Source organism: Oryctolagus cuniculus, chromosome X (assembly GCF_051225735.1).
Source record: "Oryctolagus cuniculus isolate XC-2025 breed Fujian yellow rabbit chromosome X, ASM5122573v1, whole genome shotgun sequence".
In the NCBI taxonomy this organism is placed as follows: domain Eukaryota; kingdom Metazoa; phylum Chordata; class Mammalia; order Lagomorpha; family Leporidae; genus Oryctolagus; species Oryctolagus cuniculus.
The window spans coordinates 65,806,343-65,819,569 of NC_142888.1; the positions used below are offsets into that span (position 1 = coordinate 65,806,343).

The 13,227-nt window shown below is 35.8% G+C and overlaps 1 protein-coding gene across 1 annotated transcript in view; it reads right to left on the minus strand.

The window, feature by feature from the left end:
* The window catches only part of LOC100349442 (uncharacterized), a 453,812-nt gene that overhangs the window by 298,481 nt on the left and 142,104 nt on the right, over positions 1-13,227 (minus strand). The window contains exon 7 of the mRNA XM_089323942.1: positions 12,879-12,966. Coding sequence (XP_089180068.1) covers positions 12,879-12,966 — 88 coding nt within the window. The remainder of the gene's footprint in view (positions 1-12,878; positions 12,967-13,227) is intronic.

Below are 13,227 nucleotides of genomic sequence, written 5' to 3' on the forward strand. Positions count from 1 at the left end.
CACTAGCCAATTATAAAATGAGAAAACTAAATAATCAGTCATCTTTGCAAAAAATATACAACAGGTTAAAACCATATTTGTTATTACTAGTAGTAAACATGGAATTACAAATCAAAATAATTACAAGAATATTTCCAAAAGCTCATGGAAAATAAAATTAAAAGCATAAGTTTATTTTACTACAAAAATATTTGAAATCTATGTTTAGTTTTCTCATAATACACATTTTACACATAGTATGAAACAAAATAAACTCATACTTTTAATTTCATTTTTCCACAATCTTTTTGAAATATCAGATATAGCACTCCACAGTCATCACAATGTCACTGGAGATACATTGAAAAACAATCTAACACTTTCTTGAAAAGTTAAACATATACTTACTATTTGACCTAACAGTTCCACTCCTAGACATACCAAAATTAAATAAAAATCTATGCCCACAAACTTGTACATGTAGATACATGGAAACATTATTCATATGTGCTAAAAGGTGGAAACAACCCATATGTCTATAAACTGCTAAGTGGACAAATGAAATGTAGTTTTCCATACAATGAATATAAAATGCCAATATACAGGAATTAAGTGTTAATGCATGGTACAACAATGATGAACCTGGAAAACATTATCCCAAGAAAACGCAACCAGTGAAAAAAATATCACATATAACACAATTTCATTTACATGAAATGTCTAGAATGGGAAAATCAGCAAAGACACAAAGTAGTTTAGGGATTGCCTAGGGTTGGGGTGGGTATGGTGGAGGTAGTTGGGAAAATGAAGAGTCAGTGCTAATGGGCTTGCGGTATTTTGAGGGGTGTTAAAAATGTTTTGAAATTGATTGATGTTGAACTCTAAATATACTAAAGGCACTGTATTGTTCAATTAAAATTAGTGAATTGTATGGTATGTAAATTGTATTTCAGTAATACTTTTTTAAAAAAAGATTTATTTATTTATTTGAAAATCAGAGTTAAAGACAGAGAGAAGGAGAGGCAGAAAGAGAGAGAGAGGTCTTCCATCCACTGGTTCACTCCCTAATTGGCCGCAACAGCTGGAGCTGCACTGATCGGAAGCCAGGAGCCAGGAATTTCCTCCAGGTCTCCCATGCGGGTGCAGGGGCCCAAGGACTTGGGTAATCTTCCACTGCTTTCCCAGGCCATAACCTGGGATTGGAAGAGGAGCAGCCGGGACTCAAAGTGGCACCATATGGGATGCCGGCACTGCAGGCAGCAGACTTAACTGCTACACCACAGCGCCGACCCCAGTAACACTTTTTTATAAAAAAAGACCATCTCATTTTAAAAGAATATTAGGTATTAGTTTAAAACATCATTGGGGCCGGCGCCGCGGCTCACTAGGCTAATCCTCCGCCTTACGGCGCCGGCACACCGGGTTCTAGTCCCGGTCAGGGCGCCGGATTCTGTCCCGGTTGCCCCTCTTCCAGGCCAGCTCTCTGCTGTGGCCAGGGAGTGCAGTGGAGGATGGCCCAAGTGCTTGGGCCCTGCACCCCATGGGAGACCATGATAAGTACCTGCCTCCTGCCATCAGATAAGCGGGATGCACCGACCGCAGCGCGCTGGCCGCGGCGGCCATTGGAGGGTGAACCAACGGCAAAGGAAGACCTTTCTCTCTGTCTCTCTCTCTCACTGTCCACTCTGCCTGTCAAAAAAAAAAAAAAAACAATCATTGGAAGATGACTCTGATTCTCCATTAAGTAGGGAATTCCGAACAATACTATATGCTATAACACTGACATTAAAAACACTTGGAAGGGGCTGTCACTGTGGCCTAGTAAGCTAAGTCCCCACCTGTGGTGCTGGCATCTCATATGGGTGGCATTTGTGTCCCAGCTGCTTCTCTTCCAATCCAGCTCTATGCTATGATCTGGTAAAGCAGTAGAAGATGGCCCAAGTGCTTGGGCTCCTGCACCCACATGGGAGACCTGGAAGAAGCTCCTGGCTCCTGGCTTCAGATAGGAGCAGCTCCAGCTATTGCGGCCAATTGGGGAATGAACCAGCAGATGGAAGGCCCCCCACCTCCTGCCACCGCCTCTCCTTCTCTCTCTGTGTAACTCTGACTTTCAAGTAAATAAATAAATCTTTTAAAAATGATATATTTTCTCAAAAATGAAGGTGAGAAGAGGGAATGGAGACATGAGGTCAGTAGGAGGAAGAGAAGGGGAGGGAGGGAGGGAGAATGGGAATATCATTATATTCTTGGAATTGTATCCATGAACTATATTGAAACTGTTCAAAACTAAAAAAAAAAAAACTTAAAAAAGTTAAAAAACAAATAAATAAAAATAAAAAACATGTGGTTTACACATGATGGAATATTACTTGGCCACAAAAAAGAATGAAATCCTGTCTTTTACAAATGAATCCTGACTTTTAAGATGAATGCAACTAGATACCATTGTGCTTAGTGAAATAAGCCAGACCCCAAAGAAATATATGTTTTCTCCGATTTATGGTAGCTAACATATAGAGTACCAAAAACCCCTCTTAATGCATGACTGAAATTGATTTATAGTCCTTGTTTACAGTCCTGTGGAACAGTGGCCTTTCTGTGTTTGTCTTGCAGAATACTATATTTAGTTGAACATTAAGCCTGTGATTATAAAACAAACTGAAAGAATGTTATCACAAAAGCTAAAAAAAAAAAAGAAAGGAAGGAGGGAAAGAGGCAGGGAGGAGGAGGGAAATACTGTTATGTTCTTAGAATTGTATCTATGAAATATGTTCTCATTACATTAATAACAAAAAAAAATTAAAAACTGTTCCTACTCTGAGAGTAAAATTATATAAGGAACTTAATTTATCTTGTTCTCCCTCCCTTTAATCCATCAAAGGTGACTTGAAATCACAACGTAACAAAGAAATCCAAGAGCACTGAACACTTTTACATAGAAGAAAATATGATATACAGAATAATATTCCCTATAATATTCCATAAAACTGAGTACATGTTTGGACTCTTTGCAATGCCAAAATCCCACACTGGTGTGCCTGTGTTCTAGTCTTAACTCCATTTTCAATTCCAGATTCCTGCTAATGGGCACAGTAAGAGGAAACACATAATGATTCTAATAGATGCGTCTCTGCCACTCAGATGGGAGACCTGGATAGAGTTCCAGGTTCCTGACTTTGGCCTGTTCTAGTTCCATGTATTGTGGCTATTTAGGGAATAGAGTAAACCAGCAGATGGGAGATCTTGCTCTCTCTCACTCCCTCTCTCTCTCCATTTCATATAAATAAAAAAAAAAAAGCAAACAAACATTTTTAAAAACTTCACAAAAGAATGAAGAAACAAAGTTCTCTAGAAAGCTTCCAACATTTGAATTAATTATTCAATTACATTGATCAGTATAAAAATAAATACAAAAGTCTTGGATAAAAAAATCAGTATATATGTTTACTTTTGTGGATCTGACTGGTCCTTGAAAAAACTAGCCTCTTATGTACAGAAAGATATGCTTTCTAGTATATCTCCTAAATTAAAGGTGGCTGACATTTATATTCAAAAAACAACAATAATGAGGAAGCTATGGGTACCACAGGCAAATATTTTTATGAATAGAAAAGAAAAACTTTCTATTAATAAGCAAGGCCCCAAAATAATATTTACATACATTTTCTAAATTGAATTCCATGAACTTCAGATGAGATCAGGAGTTAGAGTTCTAAATAACACACTCATTCAAGAGATATCCAAAAGATAATGCCCTAACTTCAATAACAAACACTGATATTGGGATTTCATGTTCTCTGGTAAGCTACCGTGGAATGAACCTCTTTACTGGCTTCTCCTTAGGGATAACATACAGATTGATTATATCTCAAAGGATTCATGGAACATTTCAAGGAACACACATACACATACACAAAGATTGTATCAAAATACAGTCTACATGAAGAAAAGTGCACAAATCCAAATTGGACAACATGAATAATCACAAAGTATGCACAATATATACAACTACTACACCAGATCAAAAAACACTGCAAAACACTTTGTGCCCATTGTGTCCCTTACCACTTTCCCTTCCCACAAAATTACTACTGTTCTTACTTCTAATTGCACAGATTGGATTTCTTGTTTTGAACTTTTTATAATTGAAACAATACATGATATTTCCCTTTGTGTCTGGCTTTTTCCATTCAGTCATTTGTAAGATTTGTAATTTGTTCGTTTTCATAGCTACATAGTATTGTATTTTGTGAATATGCCACAAATAATTTATACATTTTTACCATTGAGATACCTTTGTATTGTTTCCAATTTGGAGATACAATGCATAAATTTTAGTTTACAAATGTGTATGTTCACATTAAGCATATTCCTAGTGCAGTATTATTTATTTCTACTGGGCACTATGAAGTTATTTCCTTGAGTGGTTATAACAAATTATACTCCTTCAAACAATGTGTGAGAATTCAAGCTGCTGCACATCCTCAGTATCACTTGATGTTGTCAGTCTTAAATTTCACCCTTTCTGGTGAGTCCCTAGTGATATCTATGTGGTTTTGATTTTCATTTACCTGATATTGACTGAGGTTGATTGTTACTATTTATTTAGTTATTTATTTGGAAAGCAGAGGAAGAGGGAGAGGGGCAGGGAGATGAAGAGGGAGAAATTCCCATCTGCTGGTTCACTCTCCAAATAGCCGCAACAGTCAGAACAGTCAGGTCTGGGCAGGCAGAAATCAAAGCCAGGAACTCAATCCTGGTCTCTCACATGTGTGTCAGGGGCCCAAACACTTGGGCCATGTTCTGTTGTTTTTCTCAGAATCAGTAGCAGGAAGCTGGATCAGAAATGGGACTCTAACCGGCTCTCAGATATGGGAAGCTGGCATCACGAGAGGCAGCCTAAGCCACTGTGCTACAGTGCTGGCTCTTTATTTTTGACTATTTGAATACATTCTTTTCTGCAATGCCTGTTCAAGTCTTCTCCCATTTTTTTTCATTAAATTGTCTTTTTCCTATTGCTTTATAAGAGTTCTTTGTAAATTATAGTTTCAAACTTTTTCTGGTTGTATCTATTGCAAAATGATATCATACTTGGCAATCAGTGATTTTACTCTTTCAATGACTTTTTTATGAACTCTTTTTATCTACAGAAGTCTGATTTATTAATGTTGTACTTAATAGTTAAGACTTTAAACATATTGTTTAAGAGGTCTTTAACTACCATAATATGCCACCTTTCACATTTAGATTTGCAATCAATCTACTATTGATTTTTGTCAGTGGTGTAAGGTAAAGATCAAGATACAATAACAGTATATGTTCATTTGTGTCTGGCTTGTTGCCCCACTACTTTTTCGTGTCCTATAGTGATGAAACAGAACTCTATGTATCAATTGTTTCTCCACTTTCTATTAACTTTTATTTGTCTATATGCCTCTCTTTGTCAAAAAACACTGTCTTAGATAATGTAGATTTATGATGTTTTGCTACTCAGTAGTATAAGTTAACCAACATTTTCTCCTTCAAGATTAACTTGACTTCCCTTAGTTTCTTGAATTCCCATACAATTTTTAAAATCAGCTTGTCAATTTCTACAAAAACAGCCCTGCTGGAATTTTTATTTGAATTGCATTCAATCAATAGAGCAATCTGAGGAAAACTAACATCTTTTAAAAATTGGATCTGCCAAGCTATGAATGTGACACAATTTTCCATTCATTAAGGACTTTCCTAATTTCTACAAAAATGTTTTGGAGTTTTCTATGATCTTCTGTAAAAAAAAAAAAAGAAATTATCAATTCCCAACTTGACTCTCACTGGGATTAAACATGACAATAGGTCTGATCTGATTTCATCATCATTTAAAAAAAATCATCTATTATTTTTCACTTTATGTTTCTGTGTGGGAGCAAACTGTTGAAATCCTTACTTAATGTATACTAAGCTGATCTTCTGTATATTAAGATAATCGAAAATGAATCTTGATGTGAATGGAAGGGGAGAGGGAGTGCGAAAGGGGAGGGTTGTGGGTGGGAGGGACGTTATGGGGGGGAAGCCATTGTAATCCATAAGCTGTACTTTGGAAATTTATATTCATTAAATAAAAGGTAAAAAAAAATATTTTGGAGTTTTCTATTTAAATATCTTGTATTTATTTCATATATTTTGGGGAAAGGCATTTGATTTGTATGCTTTTGAAAGTGTCACATTGCTTTGGTTATTTTTCAAGAGATGTTCCATATAATTTATTCATATCCTCTAAAGTTAGGAAAACTCTTCACATACATATGAGAGAAGTTTCTGAAACATTTTCCTCAGTATCTGAGAATTTATTCCAAGATTCCCCATAGATATAAAAATTCACACTTAAGTCCTTTAAATAAAATATCATATTATTTAGATATAACCTACACAAGTCCTCCCATATATTTTAAATCAACTCTAGATAACTTACAATTTCTAATAAACTATGTAAATAGTTGTTGTACTATATTGTCTTGTGAATAATATATAAAAATCTGTATATGTTCACTGCAGATGCCAGCTTTTAAAGATATTTTTGCTCTGTAGTTGCTTGGTTGTTCAGATATGGAACCAAGGGATATGGAGGGCCAACTCTTCAGATACACAGACATAGTGTATGACATTAGTTCAACAACTTAAATCAACAGTGAAAAGAAAAATACAGAAAGACAACTTCTACAGATCAAAAGGATCTACTCCCCTTCTCAGTGAGAAAAGAAAAAACTTCACTAGACTTAAGTTCCTATTTAGACAAGAAAAAGACTACAGCATTAAATCTCTTGCCATCCCTGTCCAACAGAGAATAAATTTCTTTCTCTTTTTTTAGAGATTTTTAAATTTATTTTTGAGGTAGAGTTACAGAGAGAGAGAGAGACAGACAGACAGACAGAGAAAAAGGTCTTCCATCCTCTGGTTCACTCCCCAAATGGCCGCAATGGCTGGAGCTGGGACAATCCAAAGCCAGGAGCCAGGAGTTTCTTCTGGGTCTCCTATTTGGGTTCAGGGGCCCAAGCACTTAGGCCATCTTCTATTGCTTTCCCAGGACATAGCAGAGAGCTGGATTGGAAGAGGAGCAGCTAGGACACGAGCCGGTGTCCCAGGGATGCCGACACATTAGGTGGAGGCTTAACCTACTACAACACAGCCGGCCCCCAGAGAGTTGGTTTTTTATGCTTCACCCATGAGACGATCATATGATCAGGCCATTTAGAACAAATTCCCAATCACTGCTTCCACAATAAGAAGAATAGCTTAACTGCACAAGCCAGAAATAACTAGCTAAATACAGGAAAAGAAAAGCTTAAGTTCTACTGGGGCTTGAAATTCCCTAAAGAGAGCAAGAAAAGATAGTATTGAGCTTAAACAGCCATAAGGTGCACTCCCTAAGCAACACATTTTACTTTGTTTCATTAAAAGATTCACAATGGACTTTGTTTAGATTTCCAAAACTGTGAATGTGTTAATTTTCAAATATGCTGTTAAATGATGTTTATAAAAACAAGATGAATGAATTTACTTTGTCTATATGTCTTCAAAGTGATTTGCTTATAAACAACTTATAATTGCTTTGTTTTTGAATCCAATCTCTCATCTTTTAATTTTTTTGCTAAAGAATTATTTATTTGTTTGAAAGGCAGAGCTACAGAGAGAAGCAGGGGGATAGAGAGAGATTTTCCATCCACTGGTTCACTCCTCATGGCCTCAATAGCTGGGACTGGGCCAGCTCAAAGCTAGGAGCATACATCTCCATCCAGGTCTCCCATGTGGGTGGCAGGGGCGTAAATATTTGGGCTATCTTACACTGCATTCCCAGGCACATTACCAGGGAACTGGATTGGAAGTGGAGCAGCCGGGACTTGAACTGGCACCCATATGGCATGCTGGCATTGTAGGCGGGAACTTTACCTGATGTGTCACAACTATCATACTTAATGTATGCTAAACTGATCTTCTGTATATAAAGAGAATCGAAAATGAATCTTGATGTGAATGGAAGGGGAGAGGGAGTGGGAAAGGGGAGGGTTGCGGGTGGGAGGGACGTTATGGGGGGGGAAGCCATTGTAATCCATAAGGTGTACTTTGGAAATTTATATTCATTAAATAAAAGTTAAAAAATTTTAATAAAAGGATCCTCATGAGATACTCTTTTAAAAAAGAATCTGCTGGGGATCTTGCTAAAATTCAGGTACTAAAATTCAGTAGGTTGGTTTGGGATTTGAGACTCCACCTCTCTAAAGAGATCTCTGGTTATGTCAACATTGCTGATGTAGGTATTACATTTAAGTAGCAAGATTTCAATTTAAATGGCATTTCCAATTTTCCATATCATTTAGAGTCAATTTTGATAAATCATGGTTTCTTAGTATTTGTTTCATTTCATGTGTATTCTCAACTTTTGGCATTTAAGGAATAAAATATTATTATGAACAACTTGATGCAGATTCTCTAGCAGTGCTTCCCTTTTCATTTCTGATATTGTGTTTGTGTGCTTGAATGTTCTTTCTTTTGAAAAAAATTGATTAGTGTTTATCATAGTTATTACTTTCAAATAACATAATTTGAGGTTTTGATCTCCTTTTTTTCTATTTCATTAATTTATGCATTTACCTTAATGTTGTTTTTCTATGTTTATTTTGTATTTAAATTCTAATCCTTCCCTAATTTATTGAGATGAATGTTTAAATCATTGATTTTCAGCCCTTCTTATCTATTGAGTACATTATGACAGCTATGAATCATTTGCAAGTGGAAGTAAAACTGCCTATCACATGTTTACTACATATTTTCACCATTTAGTTTAAAATACATTCAGACTTTTGTTATGGTTTCTTCTCACTGTCTTAAAATATTTCTTGCTTCAAAATCTATTTTGCATAGTATAACAATACCAAGGTTCTTAAAAATTTCTTTATAGGCAATTATTTTTCTTTTTACTTCAGTCTTACTGTCATTTTGTATTTAAGCTGTCTTGTAAACTTTTTTTAAAAGATTTATTTTATTTATTTGAAAGATAGAGTTACAGAGAGAGGTAGAGACACAGAGAGAGGTCTTTCATCCGCTGGGTCACTCCCCAATTGTCTGCAACGGCCAGAGCTGCACGGATCCAAAGCCAGGAACCAGGAGATTCTTCCGGGTCTCCTACGTAGTGCAGGAGCCCAAGGACTTGGGCCATCTTCTACTGTTTTCCGAGGCCATAGCTGAGAGCTGGATTGAAAGGGGAGGAGCCTGGACTCAAGCCAGCGTCCATATGGGATGCTGGTGCTTCAGACCAGGGCTTTAACCTGCTGAGCCACAGCGCCGGCCCTGTCTTGTAAACTTTTAAAAGTTACTTTTAAAATAGAAGTGCAGTCTGTTTTTGACTTCTAATTTAAGTTTTTAGTGTATTTATATTTCATGGAATTACCAATATGTTGTGGATTTTATGTACTATATTACTATTTGCTTTCTATTTATAACACACATATTTTTTCTCATCCTCTTTTTGTTGTCCTCTTTTGGGTTTTAATTGTTTAATTTTCTTTCTCCATTATATTTTAAATTATAAACCCCTTTAATATTACATCTTACAACATGGGACCTTGATTCAAAAATAATAATAACCAAGAATGTAAAAACAATTTAACTCTATTTAGCCCCTTTTTCCCTTTTATGGTACTTTGCCATATATTATAATTTCATTTATTTTGGGGGTCCCACAATATTATTGTTTAGTAGAATCAATACTCATTTATATTTTATGCACATCTTCATCTCTCCTATCTCTGTTCATTCTTTCTTAAATCTCTGTGCTTCCATCAGGAATCAACAACTTTCTGCAAAAAGAACTCAATTAGTATTTCTTTTTTTCTTGTGTGCTGATGAAGTCTCTTAGTTTTATTTTTGTTGAAGATGCAATGAGGGATTACACTGATTAAAAGCTGGGCTTCAGGGCTGGTGCTGCCGTGTAGCTGGTAAAGCCACCGCCTGCAGTGCTGGCTTCACATATGGGCGCTGGTTCGAGTCCCAGCTGCTCCACTTCCGATCCAGCTTCCTGGAAATACACCTGGGAAAGCAGTGTAAGTTGGCCCAAGTGCTTGGCCCTGGCACCCGTTTGTGAGACCTGAAGAAACTCCTGGCTCCTGGCTTCGAGTTGGACCAGCTCCGGCCATTTCAGGCAATTGGGGAGTCAAACCAGTGGATGAAAGATCTCTCTCTCTCTCTCTCTCTCTCTCTCTCTTTCTCTCTCTCTCTGCCTCTCTGTAACTCTGCCTTTCAAATAATTAAATAAATCTTTTTTTAAATAAAAGAAGCAGTGAGCTTCAGTTTGGGAGAGAACTTTCCTCCTGGCTTATCTGTAAACCTAGCATGTAGCCCAACATTGGTGTCAATTGAATATGTGGTTGGCAAAGAATCTTTTTTTTCCACTTAGCTATATAAAACTAATAAAACCTCTAGTCAGCTTTTCATTATCCAATTTTACTTGGTCATTCAGCTTCTTGGTCACCCAAGAAAATAAATATCTAACAGGATAAAAGCAGTGCCAAATATGAGGTTCATTACTCTTAGATTCCCTTCTCTATGGAAAGTGAGACTCTAAACTCCATCTTGCCTATATCTTTGATTTCCTAAAACAGAAAAGCTTATTTTATTTTGCTTCATCGAGATTTTGGTTTTTGTGGTGAAATGGTTGGTGTAGTAAAAATGTAGAGTAATCTTGCTAGAAGTAGCAGACTAATTTTGAAGATTTTCATAATATGTAGAATTCCCTATGGCCTTTTTGCCATAGTAAAATAAGAAGTGGTAGTGACCAAGTTGAGAAGTGGCCCTTTAGAACAATGAACCACATCTGCATATTAATAAGGAAAATAGACTTTAGTTATGCTTATTCTTCCTGGTTTTCTCATTATATTCATCCTTACTGGACAAAGAAATTTCAGCCAGTAAACAGGCTGAATGACTGAAGAACTCAAGATTGAGAATTATTATATCCAAGTTTTAGAGCAGTGCTTAGCAACTAGTAAATACTAAGTATATATTAACTTACTTAATATTACAGAATATTCCCACATGCAACCAAGCTTTGAACTAATTTCCAATAAAAAATATAATTCACATGGACACAATATCAGTGACAATGAATACTGGTTCAAGGCTTCCTGATAAGTTTTATTGCAACTAAATATTTATTGGACTACTTATTATGTACAGACACTATGTTGAACAATCTTAGTAGATAATGAGGTACATTCAATGTAAAGACAAAACTAAAATCTAAACATTACTCAATTAAATATCTTATTATTCTTCTAAAGTCTGAGGGAAAGAATTCTATTCATTTGTATCTCCTCTATGAAGCCTAGAACATGTATCTTCAGAAGGTAGATACTCAAATGATTATGAAATTAAAATTTACAAAGGATCATATATCAAAGTCTATAAAATATCAGCTACATAGCAGTAAAAAATGAAATCTTGTCATTTGCAAGAAAATGGATGCAACTGGAAATCATTATACTTAGTGAAATAAGCTAGTCCCTAAAAGATGAATACCATATGTTCTCCCTGATCTGTGGTAACAGAGTACCTAAAAGGTAATCTATAGAAGTGAAATTGACACTTTGAGATGCTATGATTTTGAACAGCCTTTGTCTCGACTGTTGAGGAACAGTTTTTTTTCTTTGCGCTATTTGTTGAACTCTTTACTTAGTGTTGGTTTAATCTTATATGTATAAAGTTAATTGAAAATAGATCTTTGTAAAAAATAAGAATGGGAATAGGAGAGAGAAGAAGGAAAAGGGTGGGATTGCTGGCAAGAGGGAGGGTAGGGCAGGAAGAATCACTACATTCCTAAATTTGTATATATGAAATGCATGAAGTTTGTATACATTAAATAAAAGATTGCTAGGTGAAATCAATCAATAAACTACAGAAGAAAGAGTAGTCACTTTTTTATTGCTGGATGGGTAGATGGATGGATGAACAGAAATATGAAAAAAATTAATTAATGACTCAAACAGTCCTTAAAAGTTATATAACATTTAGCTAAGGAGAAAACTCGTGGTAGTAAATTCTAGGTCAAGTAAATAGTGTTATAAAAAAAAACAGAAAGGTTGAAATATACATGAAACATTTGAAAATTAATGAGCAAGACATATTTTAATGTCTATTTATCTATTTTCATCTACTCAAAAGAAAGAGTGACAGAGAGAGATGGATCTTACATCTACTGGTTCACTCACCAAATGCCCATAACAGCCAGGGCTAGGGCAGGCTGAAGGTAGAAGCCTGGATTCCATACAAGCCTCTCACATAGGGTCAGTAGCCCACACACTTGAGCCATCATTTTCTGCCTCCTAAGATTATACTTAGCAAGAAGATGGTTCAGAGGCAGAGGTACTAGGACTTGAACTGGCACACCAATATGGGATGTGGTATCCTCAGTGAAGGCTAAACCTATTGTGCCACAATAGCCTCCTCCCCAGAGTAAGACACCTTAATGGTACTACAGGGGCCATGTAAAGTGGAAGGATAACGTAATAGATTATTATGGGCTAACCAGGACCTTGACTATTATTTTATCAAATATAGACAAGATTCACTAGAAAACAGTGACCATTTGAAGATTACTGATAGCTTAATGGAAATTTTAGAACAATTCAGCAATGGTGGTCAATTCTGATAAAACAGGAAAGAGATTTGAAGTAAAAAAAATCCATTTTGTGGTTACATAAATATTCTAACTATATATAAAAGAGTATGGATCTAAATTTCAGTGTTGGCCCTGGAAATGATAAGGAAGAGACAGGTTATACAGATGCTACTGAAGATCAGTTTACAGAACTTGATGAATAAATGCATATAAGGATGGAGAACAGCACAACAAAATGATGTCTTACCTGCTCAGAGAAATGTTTCAACAATGTGATATGTTTAATGAGATGGTTTTTCACACTTGAAAATTCTGACATACAATCAAAGGGAGGCCTGCCAGGGAAGGATGACAAGATATTCCATCAATCTGAGTTTAATTGAATACTATATCTTTATACCTCAGGAAACTTAAAATTATAATCCATGATTTATAGAGCTTTAGATTTAGGAATGCCAAGGGTTAGCCAAATTCTACTGTCATAATATCAAAAATAGCAGAAATCTTACATTGAAACTGATAAATATAATGATATTTCTTTAGGCCCCCAAAATTGGCAGGGTAGTAAGAGTATAATGTACAGTAATTATTCTTAT